Source organism: Colletotrichum phormii, assembly GCF_030913505.1.
Source record: "Colletotrichum phormii strain CBS 102054 chromosome Unknown BDP81scaffold_41, whole genome shotgun sequence".
NCBI lineage: Eukaryota > Fungi > Ascomycota > Sordariomycetes > Glomerellales > Glomerellaceae > Colletotrichum > Colletotrichum phormii.
This window is the reverse complement of record NW_026851483.1, coordinates 227,782-252,265: the sequence shown is the minus strand read 5'-3', so window position 1 is coordinate 252,265 and position 24,484 is coordinate 227,782. Positions and strand designations below refer to the sequence as shown.

The 24,484-nt window shown below is 51.8% G+C and overlaps 12 protein-coding genes and 2 non-coding genes across 14 annotated transcripts; 11 read left to right on the top strand and 3 right to left on the bottom strand.

The window, feature by feature from the left end:
* Positions 1-1,061: 1,061 nt before the first annotated feature.
* BDP81DRAFT_335507 (benzoate 4-monooxygenase cytochrome P450) lies at positions 1,062-1,499 on the top strand (the record flags this gene model as incomplete). The annotated part of the gene is made up of 1 exon (XM_060585853.1): positions 1,062-1,499. A coding segment is annotated over one exon (438 nt), but the record flags the coding sequence as incomplete, so codon positions are not given.
* A 494-nt stretch (positions 1,500-1,993) lies between these two features.
* On the top strand, positions 1,994-3,052 carry BDP81DRAFT_335636 (cytochrome P450; the record flags this gene model as incomplete). The annotated part of the gene is made up of 2 exons (XM_060585864.1): positions 1,994-2,164; positions 2,717-3,052. Coding segments are annotated over 2 exons (507 nt in total), but the record flags the coding sequence as incomplete, so codon positions are not given.
* On the top strand, positions 2,154-2,231 carry BDP81DRAFT_t373. Its single transcript has one exon. It is a non-coding gene; the product is annotated as a tRNA-Gln (tRNA).
* A 5-nt stretch (positions 3,053-3,057) lies between the features above and the next one.
* BDP81DRAFT_476741 (TfdA family taurine catabolism dioxygenase TauD) lies at positions 3,058-4,600 on the bottom strand. The gene is made up of 3 exons (XM_060594789.1): positions 4,079-4,600; positions 3,478-4,019; positions 3,058-3,420 (listed from the first exon to the last, which is right to left on the bottom strand). The coding sequence occupies exons 1-3, from the start codon at positions 4,520-4,522 to the stop codon at positions 3,219-3,221; spliced, it is 1,188 nt and encodes a 395-aa protein (XP_060437972.1). The 5' UTR covers positions 4,523-4,600; the 3' UTR covers positions 3,058-3,218.
* Positions 4,601-5,847: 1,247 nt separating this feature from the next.
* Positions 5,848-7,454, top strand: BDP81DRAFT_466456 (major facilitator superfamily transporter; the record flags this gene model as incomplete). Its single annotated transcript, XM_060594394.1, has 4 exons — positions 5,848-6,086; positions 6,144-6,275; positions 6,342-7,008; positions 7,062-7,454. 4 exons carry the CDS (start codon positions 5,848-5,850, stop codon positions 7,452-7,454), a joined length of 1,431 nt encoding a protein of 476 aa, XP_060437971.1.
* BDP81DRAFT_442570 (adenosine deaminase) lies at positions 7,366-8,829 on the bottom strand (the record flags this gene model as incomplete). The annotated part of the gene is made up of 1 exon (XM_060591683.1): positions 7,366-8,829. One exon carries the CDS (start codon positions 8,824-8,826, stop codon positions 7,732-7,734), a length of 1,095 nt encoding a protein of 364 aa, XP_060437970.1. The 3' UTR covers positions 7,366-7,731.
* A 1,271-nt stretch (positions 8,830-10,100) lies between these two features.
* On the top strand, positions 10,101-11,721 carry BDP81DRAFT_400754 (major facilitator superfamily transporter; the record flags this gene model as incomplete). Its single annotated transcript, XM_060588732.1, has 2 exons — positions 10,101-10,307; positions 10,381-11,721. The coding sequence occupies 2 exons, from the start codon at positions 10,101-10,103 to the stop codon at positions 11,719-11,721; spliced, it is 1,548 nt and encodes a 515-aa protein (XP_060437969.1).
* Positions 11,722-11,930: 209 nt separating this feature from the next.
* On the bottom strand, positions 11,931-12,458 carry BDP81DRAFT_466453 (uncharacterized protein; the record flags this gene model as incomplete). The annotated part of the gene is made up of 1 exon (XM_060594393.1): positions 11,931-12,458. One exon carries the CDS (start codon positions 12,456-12,458, stop codon positions 11,931-11,933), a length of 528 nt encoding a protein of 175 aa, XP_060437968.1.
* A 265-nt stretch (positions 12,459-12,723) lies between these two features.
* On the top strand, positions 12,724-12,795 carry BDP81DRAFT_t374. Its single transcript has one exon. It is a non-coding gene; the product is annotated as a tRNA-Arg (tRNA).
* An 866-nt stretch (positions 12,796-13,661) lies between these two features.
* BDP81DRAFT_455811 (uncharacterized protein) lies at positions 13,662-15,296 on the top strand (the record flags this gene model as incomplete). Its single annotated transcript, XM_060593101.1, has 1 exon — positions 13,662-15,296. The coding sequence occupies one exon, from the start codon at positions 13,662-13,664 to the stop codon at positions 15,294-15,296; it is 1,635 nt and encodes a 544-aa protein (XP_060437967.1).
* A 981-nt stretch (positions 15,297-16,277) lies between these two features.
* BDP81DRAFT_411719 (uncharacterized protein) lies at positions 16,278-17,830 on the top strand (the record flags this gene model as incomplete). The annotated part of the gene is made up of 3 exons (XM_060589170.1): positions 16,278-16,641; positions 16,700-17,196; positions 17,255-17,830. The coding sequence occupies 3 exons, from the start codon at positions 16,278-16,280 to the stop codon at positions 17,828-17,830; spliced, it is 1,437 nt and encodes a 478-aa protein (XP_060437966.1).
* A 731-nt stretch (positions 17,831-18,561) lies between these two features.
* Positions 18,562-20,592, top strand: BDP81DRAFT_442565 (defects in morphology protein 1). The gene is made up of 2 exons (XM_060591682.1): positions 18,562-18,991; positions 19,052-20,592. Exons 1-2 carry the CDS (start codon positions 18,640-18,642, stop codon positions 20,311-20,313), a joined length of 1,614 nt encoding a protein of 537 aa, XP_060437965.1. The 5' UTR covers positions 18,562-18,639; the 3' UTR covers positions 20,314-20,592.
* A 342-nt stretch (positions 20,593-20,934) lies between these two features.
* On the top strand, positions 20,935-22,026 carry BDP81DRAFT_361820 (trimeric LpxA-like protein). The gene is made up of 2 exons (XM_060586429.1): positions 20,935-21,444; positions 21,527-22,026. Exons 1-2 carry the CDS (start codon positions 21,104-21,106, stop codon positions 21,870-21,872), a joined length of 687 nt encoding a protein of 228 aa, XP_060437964.1. The 5' UTR covers positions 20,935-21,103; the 3' UTR covers positions 21,873-22,026.
* Positions 22,027-22,338: 312 nt separating this feature from the next.
* Positions 22,339-23,049, top strand: BDP81DRAFT_455808 (uncharacterized protein; the record flags this gene model as incomplete). The annotated part of the gene is made up of 1 exon (XM_060593100.1): positions 22,339-23,049. One exon carries the CDS (start codon positions 22,339-22,341, stop codon positions 23,047-23,049), a length of 711 nt encoding a protein of 236 aa, XP_060437963.1.
* Positions 23,050-24,484: the final 1,435 nt, after the last annotated feature.

Below are 24,484 nucleotides of genomic sequence, written 5' to 3'. Positions count from 1 at the left end.
GAACGATTACAATTGCCCGGAATTCTGCCCGACACGAGCCTCCAAGACAAGATGTTTGGAGAGATAACGCGGCTAAGTTGATTGTAAACAGGGTCTCGCAAACCCAAAAGCGACACCAGGTAGCCCATGTTGTTCCAGCACGGTTGTTTTTTTGTGACATAGGGTGCAGTAGAAAGCGAGACCGGAGAGTTTACCCAAATTGTTCTGAACCGCTATTCTGACCTGCTGTCAACGGCTTCGGCCCGGACTCGTAAGGTTGTTTAGCTTTCGGCATTGCCCAAAATGGCAGAGTCAAGTCCGAATCAGGTCATTCCTCGGTTGCGAAGGCAGCGTTGTCAACAGCTAGCAATGATAGGGGCATGTCAATCTAGTGAGGACACAGAAACGACCAGATGGGAGCATTGCTAATCATCAGGACGTAATTGATGTGCAGAAGTAGTCACGTATTTGGAAACGGTTTAAGATTGCCTGTGTAGGCTGTTGGCAGAAAGCTCTAGTTCAACAAATCTCAAGATTGAAATCGAAATTGACGAAAGACCCCGCCAATTTCACTCCTTTCGTCGAGTCAACAACACCGAAGAACAAACGATGGATTCACCGATCGCTACATTTCAAAATGACAAGCTTGGAATAGTCTCATTGCCATGGGTTACTGCGCCGCTCTATCTTTGGACCACATGGGGAACACTAGCTTTCTACCTTGGGCTCTTCGTACGAAAGATTCTGAATGATTGCCGTCTAACTTCAGCGAAGCCTCACCAACTAACATTGTTTCTAGGCCGTAGTCAGTCCAGTCATCTTGGCTCTATATAACTGCTATCTTCATCCCATCGCGCACGTGAAAGGACCTTTCATCGCATCCATATCTCCAGTATAAGCTCAAAAGCTCTTCTCACTACACTACTGTGCGCTAATCACGGCTTCAGATCTGGCTCATTCGGTCGGTGTCGGGACATTGACTCAATAATGATATCGAGAGGGTGCATGCTCAATATGGTACGTGAGCAGGTCTATGCATCAATGCATCTTCCTGAGTTCTGCTAGTCGTTAGGCCCACAGGACCTGTCGTGCGCATTGGTCCAAATGAGCTCTCGTTTGCCACAGAAGGTGCCCTCAAGACGATCCATAACCCCGGTCCCGACGGTGGTCACTTCACGAAGCAGGGCACGATTGAGTCTCTGCTAGCGAAACTCATTTGGGCAGCGCCGAACCTTTTGACCACCACCGATAGAACCGCAAGCAAGAGACTACGTACGGCATTGCAACCAGCTTTCACAGCCAAGGCGTTGATGGAACAGGAAGATATTGTTCAGCACCACGTCAATCGGGCTGTCGAGTCGCTAGGTTCTAAGCTTCAAGAGGATGAGGTTGTGAGTATCAGCGACCATGTCGGAAAGATGATTTGGAGTATTGTTGGAGACTTGTCTTTCGGAGAACCGCTCCTCCATGACCAAATGAGTAGGTACAACGTACGTCTTGTGCAAAAGTCTTCGAGCTAAATATCGCACTAGGCACGTACGAAAAGATGAAGTACACTTACGGGAAAGGAGCACCCCTTCTAGAGCTCTTTCAGTTTCTCACAGAAACTCCTATCTTTGGTGGGCTTGCAAAACTGCCAGTCATGATTGTTCCACACATTTTCCGCATCCCCAAGAACTTTCTTTTGATGAACCAACTTAGAGGGTAAGCTAGTCGGAACCCATTCTCCAACATAAGGTCAAACTCACACTATACCATTACAGCTATATCGAGCGACAAGGCGGGCGCAAAGATTTTTTAACCACAATCTTATCCGCCAAAGAATCTGCAGGCTTGACGCAGCCGGAGATGTTGAGTAATTCGGCTTTGTTCGCGTAAGGTCCCCTCAATTCCTGTCGTCTCATCACCCTCCCGTCCCTGATTCTAACATGATTGGAAACAGCATGGTTGGCTATGACACTTCGGCTACAACTCTATCAGCAGTCTTTTGCCACGTGCTACGAGACCCCGGCCATATTCCTCCGTCTCTGAAGTCACAGCCCAGAGTGTGCTTCGCCTTCCTTACTTGAATGCCTGCATCCAGGAAACACTGCGTCTCACGCCACCCATCAATGGTCGCGGGTCCCATCGCATTTCGCCTGGGGCCACGATTGATGGGCTCTACGTGCCCAAGGGCCGGCGCGGTGTAGTGGCATACACCTGGCAAGGCCTCTGGAGCCCAGAGGTCGCTGGTTCGATTCCAGCCGCCGGCAACTGCTTTAACTACCTGTGGGAAGGGTAGGGCAGAGCCCAATGCGGGGCCTAGGACCCTTTCCGGGCCCTAGGACCCTTTCCGGGCCCTCGCCAGGGTTTTCTCATATCCACACCCTCCGACCAAGAAAAAGTGGATATGCGGCGAGTACACGTCGTCAACCAAGTACTGGGGCAGGAATGGTCTTGTACAAATCAGAACATGTACGAGGGGCCTGTTTCGGCAGGCCGCCCTCTCCAGACATATCCGGCCTTAAGCCGCAAAAATTCAAGAATGGAACTGGGGCACCAGCGGGAACCAGGGACAGATAGAACGCATAGTAGCCATAAGGCACGATTTGGAGGACGATTTGAACTGTATCTAGCAATAGTTATAGGGCGACGGCTCTCCACGCCATATACCCTTCGGGAGGTCGGCCGCAAGGGCGGCTGCGCCCTTGCCGCCACGGCGTTAAATATAACAAACAAACAAACAAACGTGCCCAAGGGCGTCAATGTTTCTGCCGATATCTGGACCATTCAGCGTAAGCCCGAGTACTGGGCTCTCGCCGACAGGTTCAGACCTGATCGCTGGCTTGACAATGGCCCGGGCACTGTTTTTGAGCACGATGTCCGGACCAGCTACCGGCCATTCCTCGTCGGACCTCGGGTGTGCATTGGTCGCGAGATGGCATTGCAGTCTACTCGTCTGACTGTCGCCAAGATAGTATTCTCGTTCGATCTAGAAATGGCTAACAAGGAGACTTTTGTTTGGGAGAGGGATGCAGGCAACGATTACGTCTGGCATGATTACCAGGTCTTGGTGAAGAAAGGGGCAAACTAGAAGTTCCACAACAAGCCTGATGGTATCTTGGATTCGTAAAACGTCTAAGACAGAGTCCGATTATTGCCTTCGCTTCATAGGCCACAGAGACAAAGGAGCTGAGCCGGCAGGGTACACATAGAAACAATTGGAAACGTAGTCAATCATTCTCGTACATCGACTTCATCTACAGGGAGAAGTCCTTCAGCCCCTTGATTCTTCCACCAGTACCAAGCTCCTCCTTCTCATCCGGTCCCAGCAAGCCCAACGCTTCACGTCGGCTAGGCGCAGCGGCATCAAAGTACGGCTTCTCGGCAAGAGATGTCACGCGAGTTCCGTGACGAGGGTGGTTACCCTCATAATCCCAGCTGGCGTTATGGATAGTGATTCTGGATGAAATTAGTTATACACTCGCGTCATCATTAAACCTTTGGGATATCACGTACCTGTTATCCCAGAGAGCACTAGTGTTGGGAGTCCACTTGAAACGGACTTGAATATCCACGTTCTTCTCGTACACATCAAAGAGGTAGTTCAAAATGGCTTCACTCTCTGCCTTATCGAGCCCAATAATATGCGACGTAAACAGCCGGTTCACATAGAGAGACTTCCAGCCCGTCGCAGGGTGGACGCGAACAAGAGGATGCGCCCGCTCAATGTGCTTTGGTCCAGCTTCGGGGTCGTTCCGATCAAGGTACGTGTGAGCAGAGCGGTAGACGGCGTACTTTCCGTCAATGATCTTGCGGAAATCGGGTGAGAGCTTCTCGTATGCCGAGTAGCCGCTGGCCCAGAGGGTGTCGCCGCCGATGGGCGGGACAGCGTCGTTGTGCAAGTGAGTGATACCAGACGGCTGACGCTCGTGGACCAGGTCGGTGTGCCATTTGGAGGCGCCGCCGGGGTTACGGAAGTTGGCCTTTCTCTCGGTGGCCATCAAGGCTGGCCAGATAACCGTGACACCCAGAACGCCAGGTACTTGTGGAACTTGAGGCTTCAAATACGTCAGCATGCTCACGTGTTGAGAGATTTGGTAAATTGGTATGCATTTACGTGGACTTCAACTTCACCATACCAATTTCCCAACTCCTTTTGCTGCTGAGGCGACAGATCCTGGTCCCTAAAGAAGACGACACTGCGCTCAGCAATGAGCAACGCAAGCTCATCCTTTTGCTCGGGAGTGAGGTCCTTGAGCTGAAGACCCTCAATCTCTGTTCCAATGTGGGCCGTCAGGTTCGTAACTTTTGTCGCTGCGCTGAGCAGGTTCTTCTTGGACTTGTCCGCCCTCGAGCCAGCGTCAACATATTCCCGCTCCTTGTTGCGAATATTGTACGCATCGTCCAGGTACAGAGGCCGCGAAGGGCGGTATGGGTACCCATTTGACAAGTCCACTCCAGCCTTGGTTAGTCTTGCCTTTGTGTTTTCGGGGAGCCCAAGAGTGTCCTTCCGCGACTCCGCCACGTCGGTGATTGATGGGTCGATGGGGGCGGGAACCATGATGATCTGCTTGAAAGATGTGTGGATGCGAACGAATTGAGAGAATGGATATATTATTATCAAGGCCTTGCAAATGTTGTATAACTATCAGCTGCTCTGAATATGACTTGAAACGAACAGGCACGGGCAGCCTCTTTTAAATCTTGTAATACACGGCCTCTGATACGACGTGATTCTCCAGACCCAATCCCACGGGACCTCCTCATCTGATCACGTTAACCAACAATGCCATGATTACCAATAATCGCGGGGTCAATGGTCCTTTTAGCAGAGGTTATCTATGGCTTCATCTGCATCGAGTGTGACGAATCCAGCAACAGATGCGTAGCATCGAACCACCGCGCCACGGAACTCGGAGGACTAATTCTCCAACCAAAATCCGTCGTCAGCACGCGATCGTCGCCCAAACTCTCCAGAGGCTCGACGATGCGAATCTAGCCAAAGGTGATGAAGGGTTTAATCAGTCAGTTGTTGGCTCGACGTTTCGCCCTACCCTCCCCCGCGGAAGCGGATCCGGGGCGCATCGGCGATGGCGGCGCTCGCGAGTGGGGGTTACGCGATACAAGGGCCCGATTGTGTGCTCGTCAAACAACATCAGCCCAATCCCCTTTAAGAGATCATCACCCGAAGAAATCGGCTTGAAGGGCTTGACTCATGCGGGGGAATCTAATCACTGGAGTGCGTGTGTAAGCTTTCATTTCTCTTAACTCCGTGTTCCCCTCACTCTGGAGTCCGTCTCAGGCCTTGGCTACGTTGACTGCCCAGAAAGCTTTGTGCGAAGCTTTTGATCGACGGGATACCAAGAGTATCTAGAGATCATTGTACTAGCTAGACAAATTTATACGCCAGCTAACAACCTTGGCGCTCATGGCTTTGAATCTGTAGGGCCATGGGAATTTCCGTCTAGGCAAGGTGTATTGAGACCAATGAATTCCGGACCGCCTCGGATAATCGATCATCATGCATGGTTTTATCAATCTCAAGACTGTTTTCTGCACGTCAATGACAGGATGCGCATCGGATGTTGTCCGCATCAAGGGTGACAGACGCGCGCCTGTGTCTTCAGCTGTGTCCAGCACGCCATCGTATCCAAAAACCTCGTCAGCGATATGCCCAGTTCTTACCTAGTTGCCCATGCGCGTCTGCTCCGATGTTGGTCCGACAGACCCTGGAAAACTTGAAAAGTCGACGGAAGAAAGTTCCGCATATTCTGTTATAAAGTCTGGCTTTTTGCTGCTGAATGTCGTTATTATTCATGATTATGTCGATCCAGACGCGCAGCTGACCATTTATTCCTTTGGGTTTGAGACCAACCAGCTCCGAGTATGGGAGTCCCAGAGATCGAGAAGACTACGGTCGCCGAATCGCCTCGGAACAAGTCGCCCTCTTCCATCGATGCACGAGGGGTTCAACCTACCGTTGTGGAACTTGTCCAAGAAGAGCCGAAGCTCACATGGCGGTCATATGTCTGGGATACCTTGGACAAGTCGCCTGAGGAACGCAAGTTCATGTTCAAGTTGGACGCTGTGATTCTGACTTTTGCAAGTTTGGGATACTTCATCAAGTAAGTTGGCCCTCCATGTTGGCTAACAGCTCATCGTCTGTACTGACATTTCATCAGGAATCTTGACCAGATCAACATCAACAATGCCTTTGTGTCTGGCATGAAAGAAGACATGAAGCTCTTTGGCAACGAGCTCAACTACATGCAAGCCTGCTGGACCGTCGGATATGTCATTGGCGAAATCCCCAGGTTAGTCCAACATCAGTTTCCGTGCACCCGTGCCATCTCTTCAGGCACTAACGACATTGCCCACAGCAACATCCTCCTCACCCGTGTCCGCCCATCAATCTGGATTCCTGCCTGCGAATGCACTTGGGCCATCCTAACAATCCTCATGATCAAATGTACAAACGTCACACAGCTTTACGTCCTCCGTTTCTTCATCGGTCTCGCCGAGAGTACATTCTACCCGGGCATGCAGTACATCATCGGATGCTGGTACAGAAAAGACGAACTCGCCAAACGATCCTGCCTCTTTCACTCCGCGGGCTCCATTGGTTCTATGTTCTCTGGATACCTCATGGCCGCTGTCTACAATCTCAGTGGTGTCCACGGATGGAAGGGCTGGCAGTGGCTCTTCATCGTCGATACTGTCATTTCTCTGCCGATTGCGATTGCTGGATTCTTCTTCCTGCCTGACGTGCCTGAGATCACGAAAGCCTGGTGGCTGACCAAAGATGATGTCGCGCTTGCGCAGAAACGGATGCAGCTTGAGGGGAGGGCGAACCGGCAGCCATTTACAAAAGCCAAGATCAAGAAGATTTTCACGAGCTGGCATATCTATGCCCTTACTACGTTGTACATTTTCTTCAACAACGGATGCGGAATCCTGAGTCAACCTGCTTTCCAGCTGTGGTTGAAAGGAGAGGGATACTCTGTCAAGGAGTACAACACTTACCCGACGATTACTTCCGCTATCACGGTGATAACCACGTGGATTTACGCCTGGTCCTCAGACTCCATTTTCAAGGGGAGAGATGGCCGCCGATAGTCTTCTCCGGAACACTCAACGTTGTGCTCTACTCGATTTTGGCGGTGTGGAATATTTCCGATTCCTGGAAATGGGGGTGTTTCCTGCTGGTCGGGTTTGGTGGTGGCATCAGCGGTTTGACATTCGCGTGGGCCCATGAGATTTGCAAGGACGATAACGAGGAGAGGGCGCTGGTGACGGGCTCGATGAACCAGATGGCGTACGTTTTCCAGGCATGGTTGCCGCTGCTTATCTGGCAGCAGGTCGAGGCACCTCGGTACCCGAAGGGTTACATCACGATGATTTCCTTTGCCGTTGGTATGGCGGGCACTTCGCTCTTGATCAGGTTCTTGCATCGGAGGGAATTGGGGAAGAAACTGGCAGTACCGGCTGCTTGATTCAAGGCCAAGAAAGAATGCCAACAGTTGGGGTAGAATGCATTAGCAATGGGTGCGTTGCGAGAGCTTCCCGAAAATCCTAGTCTACTTAGCTTGAAATGAGATTCAATCACAGTATTCCGACCCTCCTCTTTACGATGGCATTACCGTACGTTTGTTCTCCGGCTACCTACTCTCAATCTTCGAAGACTCTTCAAGACTTTGCTTGCTATTTTACTTTAGATTAAGCAATCCAGACCGAAAGCCCAGAAGGTCTTTCCAGTTCTCAGATTTGACTCTAGTCAGTATCGACTGCGTCCAACTCTTTGTACAAATCCTTCTTGACCTCCTCGCTAGCCCAACACATATCAACTCCATTCCTCGCAAGCTCAACCATGTCCTTCTTACTAAACCCGCAATAGGTGTACGCCTTCTGCATGTTCCCATCTACCCAAACATCGTGCATATACACCGGATCATCACTGTTAATATTGAACTTGACGCCCCTCTCCCACAACGTCCGAATCTTGGGAAACAGCACCTCCGTCGCCGTCCGCCGGTGATACGCGTGAGGGCACAACGTCAAGCCGATCCCCCGATCCAACAATCCCTGCAGCAACTCCTCCTTATCCGCCGCATCGAGCCCGTGGTCAACCCGCTCCGCGCCAGCGCCATCACAGACCTCAAAAATTGCCTCGTGGACGTGCTCGAACGCATCCTTTTGCCCGAAATCGCAGTGCATCGTAACATGCAGCCCATCCTTTTTGGCCCTCCGGAACCCTTCCTCGAAAAGCATCGGCGGCCTCTTGAAGGCGTTACTCGCCAGCCCGACAGCATGGAAGAGACCCTTGCCACCCTCGACGGTGCCAGCAGCCCACGGTCTAGCCGCCTCATACGCAGCCAACCCATCCTCAAGACTCTCGTCGCGGATAAAGCAGAAAATCCAATTCGACTTCACACCATGCACCTTCGCGCCATCACGCTGAGCCCTCAGATACCCATTCAGAACATCCTCCGCGGGCACCCCCCTGCGCGTATGTGCTTGAATATCAAAAAATGGCTCAACGTAACGGACGTTCATCTCGGCGCAGCGCCGGAAGTAGTCCATTGACATTTCATAAAATTCATTTTCAGTTTTCAGGACTTCGCAACCTGCGAAATAGGCCTCGAGAAATGTTGGGATACCCGGGACGCGGCCGTTGATTTCGGGGCGGTGGTTGAAGAAGACCTTGTACGAGTCCAGTAGGGCCTCGTAGGTTTCGTATTGGAGGGGCACGTTGTTGCGTTTGGCGAGTTTCCAGCGAAGGGCGGGGAGGAGAGTTCCCTCGATGTGGATGTGTAGCTCGACCTTGGGGAGGGAGGCGATGAAGGGTGAAATTTCGAGGCCGTTCATGTTTTGGGTTTGTTGGGTTTGCCCGCTGTCAGATTCCAGGTTCCCGGTCGCTGGTGTCAAGATGAGAAGACAGTGAGAGTTGAGAGGTCTGATCGTGTAAATGGAGAGCCAATCAAGCGTGCGGGATATGGCGGCTCGAGACTAGGATGTCTTTGATATCTTGTTAGCCTCCGCGGGCGTGCTTGCCGATCCGGCTGGGCGTCGCGTGGTAAATAGCCCGCCAGCGGCCAGCGTCGGACATGGGCCGACAGCTTGACGACGGAACACTCCTCGTCGGCTAATATAAATCAGCAAACCATTTCTTAATAAGCTTAGTTCTGGAACGTTTGTAGATCTGGGCGAACGAGAATCACGAATCATATCAGACGAGAATATAGTGAACGGAGTCTGATGGCCGATGTTCGCAGCAATGTGGGGTAAAGAAGGATTCGATAAGGAAATTAGTAGCAACAAGAGAGTCAAAGACTAAAGTTTTGATCCCACCAGATTCTGCCCATCGGCCAACCATAACCGCCGGGTCGGTAATCCAACAGCATTGTCAATGTCAGCAGCTCTGTGCTCGTCCACTAACGTTGTCTTCTTCATCTCTAAAATCCGTTGAACATACTCTATTCTCCCCACATCGCGACGGCACCACGAGAGCTCATTGAAGGGCGCAACCACTGCAGTGGCACTAGCGGAGTAACGCCGTATCTCGTCGGTTCGGATATTCGCCGACAGCACACGAGGTGGGACGATATCTCCAGGCCAATCCACGCAAGACACTGGAGAACACCGTCTATTCAGCGGAGTCTAGCGGTCGCTAAACCGTTCGCCCACTCCCGGCGCGCGGACGGACGTATGCAGTTTGCTCGTCTTATCTTCTGACGTCCTGTTATCGGTCATTGTCTAGACGTTCTGGTCGGTCCATTTACCGGTTCGCGGTGGTTACGACCGCTTGGGACGGAGTAGACAAGGGACCGGAGGAGAGGGGGAAGAAGAGGCGAACGCGTCGGCCTGTCACTGTCGGGGAAGATCGGCGGAAGATAAGGCACGTAACGTATTTTTTCGTTGCATTGCTTCTTTTGGCCGCGGGAAGGTCGCGACCATCCCCGCCCCCGGGAGGGACCCTTTGAATGGCCGCCTCATTCAAAAGGGCGACGACATCCCGACGCCGTTCTCGAGATGCAACCCTGGACTTTTCTGTAGGAGCTTCTAGTTCTCGTGCAGTAGACGACAACAACGACCAGGACGAAGACGACCAATCTGACGAACGGCAGAACTTGCTCGCCAACATGGGGTCATCAACGGACGCACCGCAGAACCCTCCCGCCGAGGTGCAGGATGGGGAGAGGCAGCACATTGACAGCGACATGGCCAAGAAGATTGTCCGCAAGATTGATCTCAATATCATTCCGCTGCTCTTCATCACCTACATGCTCAATTTTATGGACAAGACCATCCTGTCCAGCGCCTCTGTCTTTGGTCTCAGAACTGACACGGTATGTCGTTTTCTCATATGAAATCTGATCTACCTTGCAGATGTCTAGTACAGCGTGCTAACCTCGTGAATAGCATCTCAAAGGGCAAAACTACAGCTGGGTCTCAAGCATCTTCTACTTTGGCTACTTCGCCTGGACCTACCCAACCTCCCTCCTCATCGCCCGCCTCCCCGTCGCAAAGTACATGACCGCAAACACCTTCTTCTGGGGCGCCGTTGTCGCCCTCACAGCCGCCTGCACAAACTACGGCGGCCTCCTCACCGTCCGCTTCCTCCTCGGCGTTGCGGAGGCCACCATCACGCCCGCCTTCATGTTCCTCACTGCCACCTGGTACACCCGTGACGAGATCCCCACCCGCACCGGCATCTGGTTCGCCGGCAACAGCGTCGGCGGGCTCGTCGCCTCCTTTGTCGCCTTTGGCTTCGGCCACATCTCCAGCGATGACAAGGTCGGCCCCTGGCGCTGGATGTACATCATCCTCGGCGTCCTCACCTTTGTCTGGGCATTTGTTCTGCTCATCTGGCTGCCCGACACGATCTCCAAAGCCCGCTTCCTCAAGCCCGAGGAGCGCCGGTACGCCGCCGACCGCGTTGTCATCGCCGGCACGGGATCCACGGAGAAGACGCACTGGAAGTGGGATCAGGTTGTTGAGTGCATGATTGACCCCAAGACGTGGTTCATTTTTGGCCTCGAAATCATCACCCAGATCCCCAACGGCGGCACCCAGAACTTTGCCAACCTCGTCATCAAGTCGTTTGGCTTCACCAGCTTGCAGTCGACCCTCATCAATATCCCCTACTCGCTTCTCTCGGCCGCCATCATTACGGGAACGGGCTGGATCGCAGGCCGCTACCGCAAGATGAACTGCATCCTGATCGCTATCGTCGTCTTGCCGTGCATCACTGGCGCCGCAATCATCTACTCCCGTGAAAGTGTCAGCAGCGGCGTCCAGCTGTTTGGCTACTTCCTCCTCTCCCCTGGACCTGCCGCCATGCCGCTCGCCATGTCCCTCGTCTCGGCCAACTACCGAGGCGTGACCAAGAAAATGACCATGTCGTCGCTGTTGTTCCTTGCTTACTGCGCTGGTAACATTGCCGGCCCGCAATTCTTCAAGGCCTCCGAGGAGCCGCACTACAACACCGCTTTCCGCACCATCATGATCTGCTATGCGCTCGTCGTTGTGCTTGCGCTGGGATTGAGGTTCTACCTGCAGTGGATGAACGACAAGCGCACTAGGGAAGAGGGGTACGAGGGCAGCGCTGGCGGTGCTGGTGCTGTTGGCGGCGGTAAGGTCATGCAGGCTGAGGGTACTGCTGGTGATGTTGCGGATATGGTTGGCCGGGTTGAGCTGCGTCCTGAGGATTACGAGGACGTGACGGACTGGAAGACTGCCGGCTTCAGGTATCGCTTGTAAGAGGTGAGATGAATGACTTGGTGGGCGTAGGCCTATGTTGGTTGAGCCTCGATAGCTGGATAGATCCTTGGGAGCTCTTCAGTCATCCTTCCTGGTAGATGAGGCGCTAGAGTTGATGGCCTGAATAGAAACTTCGATGAACAAGTGGACCCGCGTTGGACTGGCCCAGTGTCGTGTGGTGATGTGAAATGAGATGATGCGACTGTGCTTCAATCAAAGTGACCAGCAACATGATGCTCAACAGCAGCAGCATCCCCCTCAAACTCACCGCAGACCGGGCACGTCACAATCTCAGAAGTCACAGCAGGCGCCGCTTCCTGTACTTGAGCACCAGAGTTCACAGCTGCCCTACCGCGTCCACCATTCTTCTGCTTAGCAGGCCGAATGTAAGCTTCAAGCCCGACCTGCGCCGACGGCAACTCAGCCTCGGCATCTTGCCTACGACCGCCACCGCGCCGGGGAGGTCTACGTGAGTCTCCGTAGCCCGTCGAGCCTTCAGCGACTTCGGTGAATGCAGATGACTGGTCTTGCTGTTGTTGTGTACTGTCGGTATGAGACTGAACTCGTCCCACCCGGCCGTCGGCGAGCCGGACTTTGATGCCTCGGGGGTGGTTGCCGCGCGTGAGCACATCTTGGACTGTCCCGGAGACGGTGCGGCCTGTGGGCTGGTCTGCTTTGAGTACGATGTTGACGCCTGCACCGCGCACGACGGTGGCTATTGTTGGAAATCGGGCCATTCTGGCGAGGCTTTTAATGAGACGTGTGAGATCGTGGTGGTTGGAAAGATCGTGATGTGTTTCGTAAGGTGGTGTAAGTGGTGGTGCGTGTTCTTGCTCCTGGGGATCCTACAGAAAATGTGAGTGTGGATGAGCGAATGACGCACCCAAGTGGGTGTGGCGCTCTTCTGCGGCGCGAACGACCGTGAATCGGCTGAACGTCCGCTCTCGGCTCTAGTGGCAGCGCTCCATGGCCGCGCAAAAATTGAATCTTTTTCAGTAATCGGGCCGGGTGGCGCAATGGCAGCGCGTTGCTTTCCGGTGGCAAAGGCTCTGGGTTCGAGTCCCAGCTCGGTCGATTTGTTTTGATTTTTGAGCATATTCTGTGTAGAGAACCAGCTAGATCCCATGAGGCCCTTAATTTTGTCGACAGATTCAACTCAAGGTGCTCTAGGGGATGGTAAGTGTGGTCAATGAACTCTAACTTAATTAAGGTTAACCGTTCGCAAGCCAACCGGGCCACTTGGAGGATTACGTTGGGTACCCACCCCGAGCCGGTTATTGGGCCGAACTCATTGTGATATTCTGGCTAAGGACGGGCACTGCACAAGCTTCTGTTGGGTGCCCGTATTGATAGTACTTTACCTAGTAAGGTACCTACCTACCTTACCTGTCTTCATAGAATCATTTTGATGTACTTCCAGAAACCAACCAACCTTACTAAAAGTAAGTAAGGTAGGTAGGTAGATGAAACTCACATCAAGATCGCTTTTGCAAGATCATCGCGCTTTGAAGGATCAAGAAGTTGAAATCCACTCAACAAATAAGCAGGTATTAAATCTGCCATTGTGGTGACTATCACTTTGCTTCCTCCCTCTTTATCTTCTTTACTTTACGTGACTAGGCCCATCACAACCATTACAATGCACGTGAACCACCGCTGTCGTATCCTACTTCGACGGTGCCTTCCTTCATTCATCACTCTTTCCCTTTAATGATTCAAGAGACCCTCCGGTTTTCTTCTCTGAACTTGTCCATAGACGCATTTTACCTTAACTAGTTCTATTCGGCTTTTCTGACTTCTTCGCACAACTCTCATCTTTTGCATCCTACACCTCGTTCCTGATTTCGCCGAAAGCCTACCTTCGCATCTTCATACAAAACTTTAGCCAAGGTAAGCAAAATTCTTCCACCCAAGCATGATAAAGCGAACTTCTCGCTAACATGTTTTCAAGCATCAATTTGCAGGGTTGTCTGTCAATCGCTGAAATGGTGCACTCCGAAGAGGAAAGCGTCGGCCAAGTCTGCCATACTCCGTGGCTTGAGACCTTCCACGACGGTCTGAGCTACGGTGAATCCCCACCAAAGAGCATGCCACTCTTGCTCTCCGAGTTCACCGAGAATAAGGACGAGTTTGAAGACATCGATAGCTTCAAGAAGAATTCGCTGGCTCTCGAAGACAGCTGGAAGTTGCCAGTCGACAACGAAAAGGACTGGGAAAGCCACCCAGAGTATCCCATGGGTCTCTGGGTTGGTTGGTTCATCCCCAAAAACATCCATTCGATCTCCAAATATGGTCACAGATACTCCAGGTATGGAGGACCTCTATGCGTGGATACTTTCACCGCACCCCCCATCAACAATGCCATCATCCAAAAGGCTTTCAAGGTCGTCTACAGATTGGGCAGTGACTTCACTCTAGAGCTGTACGCGCTCTACTCCCCCAACGCGGATGGCCTCTGCAAGGCCAAGCTTGTTCCTGGCGGCGCAGCAAATGTATTTTTCTTCAAAGAGTGGAGAGATGACACCGTTTGCGGCCGCTACAATCGAATAGCAACCTGGATGAACAAGGCCGAGGCAGGAGCGCGGAAGGCCAGCTTGGCGAGAAGAACGGCGCTGGAACCGTCGTCATGGTATTCACGCAATTTGACTGGATCTGACAAGCATGATGACATCGGAAGCAGAAAGGAAGAATCAGCACCCATTGTTGGGTTACTTCCGCCGTCAACGTTGCATCAAGCACCAGAGAAATCTAGAGGCGAGCTCGTCCGCCAGGATTCTTACTCGTCAAGCGACGGCTGGTTACCAGATGAATCTGACATGAACAATGATTCTTCTGACAGCGAACCTCCGACCGCGATAAGACATTACAGAAAGAAGAGCAACTCGACCAGAGATTACTCTACACCCAACACCAGGTACTCGCGCAGGCACTCATACGAGTCTGTGCAGGGATATTCCCATTCACATTCAAAGACTTCACCTGCTCTACCCAGAAGGCTGACCAGGAGTCAGAGAGTTCACCGAGAATCGCGAGGAAGCCCTCAAAGCAGACATGCGAGCCGGCGCAGCCCTCAAGCGCTTTCTTGGCGTGGCTTGGACGACGATGCTCTAAGCCCTCCAATCCGCCAGCCCAATCTGGGTCATCTTCAGAGAGACTCTTCAATTACCCACAACTCAAGCCCGCAAAAGAGGAAGAAAACACGAACCAACCCATATGGGAGATCTCAGACTGAGCCACCCCGAAAGCAACATAGACCTGGACAGGCCCGCCAGACACTCCTGGACCGGTCAGATAGCCTGCAGTCGGAGATTACTTTTTTAGCCAAGGACGAAGTTGTTGAGAATAGCGACGATGAAGTTCAATTCGTCAAGGAGGTTCCAGCCAAGAGGGACCAGAAGAAGTTCGGTGACACTGAAGTAGCGAATCGGACCAATGCCCTGAGCGACAGCAAGAGCGTTCGCTTTGTCGAGGAATTCATCTCAGCGGGAAAGTTGACGCTGTTTGCTCGCCTCCCGGATGCCTTCTCGCGTTGTATCATGCTCGAGACATTTCGGAAGCATTTGACATCTACGTAAATGTCTGAGTTCGATGCCTTGGCCCAGAACCTTGTGGATTCCGCAGGTGAAGATATTCGCGTACTGCTCGCGGAAACCCTCGAAGAGAAGTTGAAGAATAGATTGCCAGCCGTTAGCGATGAATAGGATGTAGGTGGTTCATCCTCCCCCGAGCCATGTAGCATGGATGACTAACAAGCTCCTCCTAGAGCCCTCATCGGTGACGTCCAGAGGAAGGAAAACAGGAGAGAGATCTAATTCTCGGGGTGGGGATTGGTGCGCAAACAGGGAACCATCACGCCACACCCAGCTTTTGTATGTCACATCTTCGAGAAATGGCCCGGCATCGCCAAATCAGAGTGGGATCGATACTGACGCGTGGGTTTCGATTTGAGCAAACTACGAGAGGATGTGGATGGGCCATAAATAACAAGTTGGAGAAGAACGAGAAAAATCATACCCATTTGCTAGATTGCTCTAGTCTGTCATGCATTTTTGCCTTGTTGCCGAGTAAACGCAGGAAAATGACACGGACTGTGTCTTCCAGAAAAAACAAGATTCTCCCCAGGGAACGAGGCTGAAGGCCCCTTGGATTCAAGCCAAGGATCCATTCATATCATGAAGCAGTGTGCCTACATTGGTCGTTTATCTCTCCGCCTAAGTCCCAATCATGATCTTGCCGGCTGGCTCCTTGTCCTGCACGCCTGTACGTTCAGCCGTAGACCAATTCTATGACAAACCAAGAGAATGAAGCCAGGTTCACCCACATGATCTGCAATTATTCCGACTTTTCCATGCTGAAGGAAGGAGCCGTGGACTGTTTTCCCCTTTCGAGGGTATTTCCGAGGCATCTGCAGAGCTTCTTTCTCTTTCCCTCCACATTACCTCTTGCAACTTGCGGATTCTTTCATCCTTCACAGAACACACTCTTCCATACATCGTCGCTAAGATCGGAATCGGAATCTATTCTCTCATTGAGGAAAGATACCAGAAACGTCCAGAATGGTAACCAGCAGCGGGAAGGACCCCGAGAGAGCGAACAGGTTCGCCTGGATCCTTCCTGCGTACCCCATTCCGAATTTCCAGCGAGAATGGCTAGACTTGGCGGCTAAGCTCTTCAACACCGACACCTTGGACATCCTTGTGACCTCTGGAGAGAAGAAGGAAATTCTAGCGCTGATCGCCCTCTCAATCACAGCTTCCTCCTTCGGCAATCAGTGCAGAGCGCAGGCCCTCCACAGAACTGTCTACCATGCGCGGGAGATGGGTCAGAGCAAGCGGCCTTCCGCCAGACTTGCCATTATTTCAGCCCTTCTCATCTACAAGCTGGAGCCTCCGCCGTCTTGGCTGGAATGGGATACCATGTGTCAACCAACCACTTGGTGTTCTGCGATATGTTCGAGACTGTGCTGATGGCCTCAAAGTTTACTCGTCGGAGGGCATGTTGAAGGCAGCTTTAGCGCTTCAATCGGCAGTACCAGCACAAGACAGTTCAGACGGCTTCTTCTCTGCATCGAAGGAGACAAGCACCAAATCTTCCGAACCCTCTCAGCTCACTTCGGATCCTCCCTCTCTGCCGGCTTTGAGACCTTGGACGCGCTCCATCACCAAGTCCACGACTCCATCCCCGCCAAGCAAGAAACGGAAGGCGGAATCCAACTCCCCGGGAGAGAAGAAGGCTGCTCAGCAAAAGGAGATGGCCAACGCGAAGAAGATCAGGTCGGTTGGTCCGAAGAAGAAAGTCACCACTCCAAAGAAGAAGAGAAAGGGTGGGTCTGGAATCAAATCTACTGCACAAGTCAAGAGCCCCAAGGTCGGCGCGAAGACCCCGACACGAGCTGCCACATCGTCTGCCAAGCTTTCTCCGACTCGACAGACTCGGAGCGCCGCAGCTGCGAAGCGACAGCAGCCGATCGACAATGTCCTGCTAGCAAGGAATATGAAGAACGCCCCCATGCTTGACAGATTACCATGACGAGTCCGTCCGTCGTATTGCCCTCGCCAGTTTTATCGAAGACTTGAAGAGCTCAGGCTGGGATGACTTGGAGAAGTGTACCTTGCAGCTCATCAAAGATGGGGACTTTGAGTCTCACATTTTTCTGGCGAAGACGATCATGAATGACGTTTATCAGCGCATCAATGACTCTGTCGAAGACGTCCCGCAGCTCGCGCATCCGATACAGCCCAAAGAGCCAACAGAGCCCACACAGCAACCCATGGAACGGCCCATGGAAGTCAGGCAGCTAGCACAATACAATCCAGAGGAACAGCCTACTGATACGCCGACAAAGAAGAGGAGTCGGCCCAGGCCTACGACGACCAAGCAATCCGCCCAGACCAAGCAGCCCAAGAACACGATGGATCAGCATATCTCGCCGACAAAGCAAGGAAGTCAGCCTTTCAAATTCTCTCCCAGCAGTTGCATGTCTGATGACGTGTTCAACGACACTTCTCCTGTACGCGGTGCGCCGCCTTCGGCCTCGGGTCTGCAGCATCCAAACTTGGCTTCCCCGCCTCGCTTCAACATTTCGCGAAATACTATTCAAGCGACTTAAGTCGAAGGATGCTTAAGCTTGAGCGACGTGGTTAGGTCTTTAAGAAGTGGCAACATTCTCCAGTGCTTGCTTACACTTCAAGTCTTGGCGATCGAGAAGGATTTCGTATGTCAGTATTGGATGGCGGAACATGGTTGAAAGATGCTCTTGGAATGGTAGAGAGTGAGGACAAGGGCATGAGAGGATGTAGGCATGTGGGAACGTATGATGGCTATGGAATGATTGCTTTGAGAAGGAAGGGACCGCTGGCTATGACTTGAAGGTTGTTCTCGCACGATGTCGCTTTGCTACTTAGCTAGGTGGAAAATCGAAAACGAATGATTCAAAAAGCAAGCGGACCTCAACTGTGAGTGGGCAACTCTTCTCGCGAAGGTTGGGAGTGAGCAGTCTCAAGAAAGAAGAAAAACGACATGAGCTCTCCTCAACGTTGGTTATAGATCACATGGATAATACGTACACATAGCCTCCACTCTCTGCAATATTCCTGCGTAAGTAAGGAAGCCTTGAGGTGATCTCTTCCCTCGATTGAAGTGTTGTTGTTTATGTTGCAAATGAGCCGAGATTGAGTGAGACGTTGCTTGCTTATGTGATCCGCCTCGGCAATTATTATTCACTTGGGCCTCATTGGCTATCCCTAAATATTATATGGGCCTCGACTGCCTGAAAGTCACTGGACTTCGCGACACCCATCGCCACTTTCCTGACGCGCTCTCCCATTTAGCGGCGATCCCTCCCACCGAGTCGTGACGCCGTGAATGAGGGTGCTCTCTCCCCTCGCAACCCCGACATGACTCCCACTTCACTTTGCGATGTCTTCCTCCTTTTCACTTGATTCAGACGACGAATATGGATACGATCTTTCTTTGGAGGACGAGACTTTGCTGAGCCAGCTCATTACCGACAACCCCGCCCCCACCTCTACCTCATCGCGGAACCCCGCTGCTCCCTCAATCGCTTCAGATTTTGGCATTGATACCGTTACCGAAGAGGAATTCCGCCTTGACGATGCTCCCGCCGAGGTTCTCTCCTACCGCACGACTGGCACAGCCAAGGGCCCTTTACGATCTAGCCGGAGTCGCTCAAAGGCAACCATTACCGACAATACGAAGCAGGCAGATCTTCCCCCGGCGTCACCTGGCCACTCCGTCGCCTACCCGGATTGTGAGTGTGATAACGACAGAAGAACTTCTGCTGGAAACTGACTGACGCGGAAGCGCTTAGTGAGCAGAGCCCTCTCGAATAGCAATGCTGCTCCCTCATCACCAAAACCATCCGAGAAGGCCACGCCTGAGCCAGATAATGATACCCGATCGCCGCTTGTGCGGTTCCGCTCGTTTCCTCGCAAGCCACTCACCGTCACCGACTTGACCTCCGGCGCATGGTGCGAGCTGCAATACTTCTACACCCTCACACGCCTGCCCTACGGCCGGAAGACTCGGACGGCGGCGATGAAGCAGGGGACAAAGGTACATCAAGACCTCGAAGACGAAGTACACAAAACAGTCCGCGTCGAGATAGCGAGCAAAGAAGATGGATTTGGTCTTCGAATGTGGAACCTAATCCAGGGACTTCGAACACTTCGCGAGACCGGTATGACCCGCGAGCTCGAGGTCTGGGGATTCGCCGACGGGAACCTGGTCAATGGAGTCATTGACGGTCTGAGCTACGAGAACCCGGACCCAGAGTTCATGGAGCAGCTTAGCCAGGAGTCTGAACAGAACCAGTCGAGCATCACTGACTACTTCCCTTCGAAGAAGCAGGCGAACATACCCCAGATCTACTTGACGGATGTGAAGACGCGGGGGTCCATGAAGGCACCAAGTAGCCCTGCATTGCTGCGGCCCGCAAAGGTCCAGCTCTTCCTGTACCAGCGTTTCCTGTCAGAAATGGCAGCGGATAAGCTGGACTACCTTCGTATCTTCCGGCGCTACGGTCTGGACCCAGACGTGCCGTTTTCTGACTCGTTCATTGCCCAGATTGGCAGCCTGCACGACGAACTATTCTTCGATGTGGATTCCTCGCCTGATGGGGACTACATCCCGCCGTCTCCCATCACAGCAACGTTCGATACTGAAGCAGATGAAGAGAACCGAGGTACTTCGGCACCGGACTTCATCAAATACAGGACACTCCGAGAACTGCTGCTACTTCTCATATCGGAGTTGCGCCAAACCTTCCCCCATGGAGCCGACTCCGTGGGTCGACTCCTTGCTGTGGAGTACAGATACCGTGGAGATGGCTCGCTCATTGACAGCCAGGTCTTCCCCATGGACGACCGGGCGCTGAACCTCTACTTGGGCAGCACGATGGAGTGGTGGCGAGCGGATCGGCAGCCGCGGGGTGTGCAGATTGAGGAGGCGTACAAGTGCCGCATGTGCGAGTTCGCTGGAGACTGCACGTGGCGGTCTGCCATGGATGAGGAGAGGTTGCAGAACACGCGACAGCGTTTGGAGAGTAGAAGGAACTATGTTACAGGTGGCTGATATAGCGATATTGCTTCTTTGGCTTTTGAAATGGCAATTTCTCCCTTGCGAGGCGCATTGTTTGGCTGGGAGCGACGTTACATCTGGTTTGGGTGTTAAGATAGCTTATGAATATGAGTTTCTGATGTACAGACGATGGCTAATCCATTGTCAAATAATAGTGTGACACAGGGTGGAAGCTCTCAGAGACCAACTGCTGTTAGGGTCCAAATGATGAATTACTGAAATCTGCCCCCTAGCTAGACGTGTGCTCCCTGTGTGACATATATACGAGCTGCTCCTTTGTTGCTTAAGCCCTCTCCCTAGTCCTTACTGACCCATTTGCAGAGGATCCTGGCATCCATGCATTGGGCTGAATCCGAAGTGAAGAGCCTCGAACACGGGTCTGCGTCCAGCTAATTCTGGACGGTGTTACTGGCTCGTCTAAAAAAACACATATTCACAGTTGGGCCTATTCCGCCGCTTCTATAAGTTCATAGGCCAATATTTCCGTGAAGGTCCTGCAGTGACAGTGAATGCCATCAACATCTCTTCAATCTTCACTGCCTGAGGCCCAACCCTAGTGCCTGACCTATTTCCTTGAGCAGTGAAAGGGCAAGAACGACGTTGACTCCCTTCTCTATCGGCTCCGCGAGACGTGACCTACGCCCATAAAGTTCCCCCACGCAACCACTTTCAACCCAACAAGAGTCTAAATTCGACGAGCAGTCTCCTCGTTTCCCCTTCGCCATTTCCACCCTTCCCTATTACACCAACATCCCTCAAAATTGACACTCACAACATCATCACGATGGTCGCCAAAGACAAGAAGGATGACAAGGTCCTCGAGATCTTGAAATCCATCGAAGACAAACCGTCTGGCGAGAACTACGAGCACATGGTATCGGGCATGATGTACAACCCCCTCGACCCGATCCTCGACCAAGCCCGCCACCGAGCCCGCTGCCTCATGCGCGACTTCAACGAGATTGACCACCGCCAGAACACTTCTAAGGAGGTGGCCAGGAAGAAGAAAGAGATTCTGCAGCAGCTTCTGGGCAAATTCGGCGAGCGGTCGTTCGTCGAGGGTCCTTTGTTGGTCGACTACGGCTGTAACATCATCTTTGGCTCCAGGGTCTTTGCCAACTTCAAGTATGTCCTCCTGGTGCTTCAAACATCTCATCGCGTGAATACCTCCGAGGGAGAAAGACGGAGTTCTAATGAATGTGTGCAGTCTGACCATTCTCGACATCAGTCTTGTCACCATTGGCGACCATGTTCTCATCGGACCTAACGTGAGCATCTACACTGCAGTCCACGAGACCGGCATGCTTTCCCGGTCGAAAGGCGAGCAGTATGGTCTTCCGGTGACCATTGGAAACGATTGTTGGATTGGTGGCGGTTCAATCATCCTGGCTGGTGTCACCATTGGATCGGGCACAACTGTTGGTGCTGGCTCTGTCGTGACAAAGAGCTTGCCGCCTCATTCGGTGGCGGTGGGCAATCCTGCCAGAGTCATCAAGAACGTGCAAACACTCGAGAAGGAGAAGGTGAGTCTGAACGAAAACAACAAAGAGTAAATCGATCAGGAGGTTTGACGGAGGTATGAAGAGGCCTCAAGTCACGAGTGGTAACATAAAAAAGCTTTACCGTCCAGGGGGGTTGATGAGCTTTGGCAGTAAGATGTAATACAGAGCTCTCACGAGCCCAGGAATGAAAGAAAGTTGACCTGACTGATGAAACATCGCACATGAATTGCCCTTTCTTGTTGATATTCAGTTATTCGCAGATTTTGAACCGTTTCCTGGACCTTCTTGACTTCCTCTCAGTGTCACTGCTGGCATGAACGGCCTCTCTATCAGTCACAGACTCATCACTAATTATTTATAAGATGCTGCGCTCTAATTCTTTCCGGAAAACATCTTTTGCCCAATAGACATCATCACCTTATCAATCTTGCACCCACCCAGCAAGCTCATCACTCAAAACCTTCACCTTATTTCACATTGAAAGCTCTATACAATGGAATCGAAAGCGGAATCGAACATGGCGTTTGCACTTCGTTACCCTTCGTTCGACATGATACAATTGTACCATGAGCGCAACCACCGCTACAGAACTTACAAGCGACAAAATGAAAAAGGCCTCCCTTGGATTGAAACGCTCAAAATGCACGAAATGGGAGATTGGATGGCCTTCACTCTGAAAGAGCAAGCCTTTGGAAGGCTCGAAGCCTTTTGCGTACTTTTGCGCGAGGCAAGGCACCAAGCCATCTGGGAGAAATTCCAAAAGAGTAAATTGACAGCTGAGATATTGGAGGAATATTTTCAGCGCCACAGGAACCTCGACCATTTCGTGTCAATGATTCGCTTGTACCACTCTAATCTCGTCTTTCAAATCGCCGCCACTCTTCTTGATGAGGACAACCCAGATCCCGAATCAGCTGCATCTATGAAGAATACAGTACGAAGGATCAAAGATGTCTTTTTGATGTGGAAGCCTATCAACGAGATGGAAGAAATTCCGGAAGCGGCGAAAAAGTACCAGATTGAGATTCCAAAATTCAACGATATAGAGGCGTGGAATAGGGAAAAGGAGGTATTGGATGGTGTTCTTGGTACCCAGGACGCATATGCGCAGAAAGAACTCAAAATGTGTAGAGAATTCGAAAAGAAGAGAGCAGTCCATGATCAGAGACATTCCGACACTCAGAGAGAAGCCGAGGAGCGGAAACAGGAGCAGCAGCAGTCTACCTGAGCTGTTTGGCGCGAACTCTCCCTGGCGTCACACCTCGAGTTGCTTATTGAGCTGTCAGCCCGAATGTCACGATGCCTTTGACTTATTTACCCAGTCCCCAATTCAGTATGCACTTTTCCGCGCAACGATTCTATTCCGCGCCTCATTTTCATCAGATCTGCTCCTCTGTTTGACACCTTCCTGTCCTTACGGTTCGTTTTCGCTGCTCTTGTCTCTGTCACTCATCTTTGCCCGACCTGACTTTTACTTCACTTCCCTCTAAGGTACTTAGCAAAGATAGTTGACCTTTTGTAGGCGTAAATGGAAATTTCTGTTTACACCATTGCAAACCGTTACCGAGTCCCTCCTACAAATAAATATTGGTCTGTGACATAACGTTCCTGACGAAGGATAACCAAGATTTCGTTCGCTACTGAAAGTGAACACTTGGTTCTTTCGCTCCTCGGGGTCAAGAACATGTGTACGTAACGTAGTATGAAAGGGTCCAAGTCATGAGTTCTGGGGAGGAGAAACGTCACGCGAAACATCTGCTCGGTCTCCCCGTAGCTGCTGGCCAGCCCCGATGTCCTTTCCGTACATGTAAGCATTCCCTATTCAGAGTGTGAGGATGGGACTCTTGGCGGTCTTCGAGGTTGATCGGGCGCATTTGGTAGCTGCAGTAGGTGACACGATTTTCTCTGGCCCATCTCGAACACGGAGCTTGTCCATTGCAGCGTCTCTTTGCGGCCTTGCGAGGCTCGCAAGCTCGGACGACCCGCCGACGAACATCAGGTCGTACTCTTGGTCTACCCATATCCCTCAAACCGACCTCCACGACAACAATGGACGGCTGTCCGGGCTCTAAGATGTATGATAGAGTTCGTTGGAGTGTAAAAGGCCAGTCGCAGTCCAAAGGAACAGGACCATCGGGGGCGGACGAGTGTCTCTTTCGGACATCTACAGTGCGCTTTCCATGTACATGTCAAGATGCAGATGATTTGAGACTACAGCGCGATGGGAGATTGGGATAGCCGGCGTCGAGCGTCTCGAAGATAAGATGGTTCCTTAGCACGTAATATCTAACCAGCGCAGCTACCGTAACAGATCTATCAGTTCAATCAGCCAAACAAACAGTCAAAAGAGAGGCAATTCGCGATTCCATCAGTCAGATAATAGTGTTGAAGTGCGGAAGTGGAATTGGGCGGGTATGCTCGGACCAGAACGAGCAATCTGGACCCATAATAGTCCGGGTGAGACCAACCAATGAAAATACAGTAATCCAGGTGCCTTAGATGAGGGATATTCCTGGCTGCATCTGGAAAGGAGAACACAGAATGTAGATAATAATAGAAGAACGATTAACTAATTATATCACGAATAGACCGATTATACTATAAAGACCTAGTTCACGAGCCGATCATGAATGAGTTAATACTTATATTAACTATGGACTAAC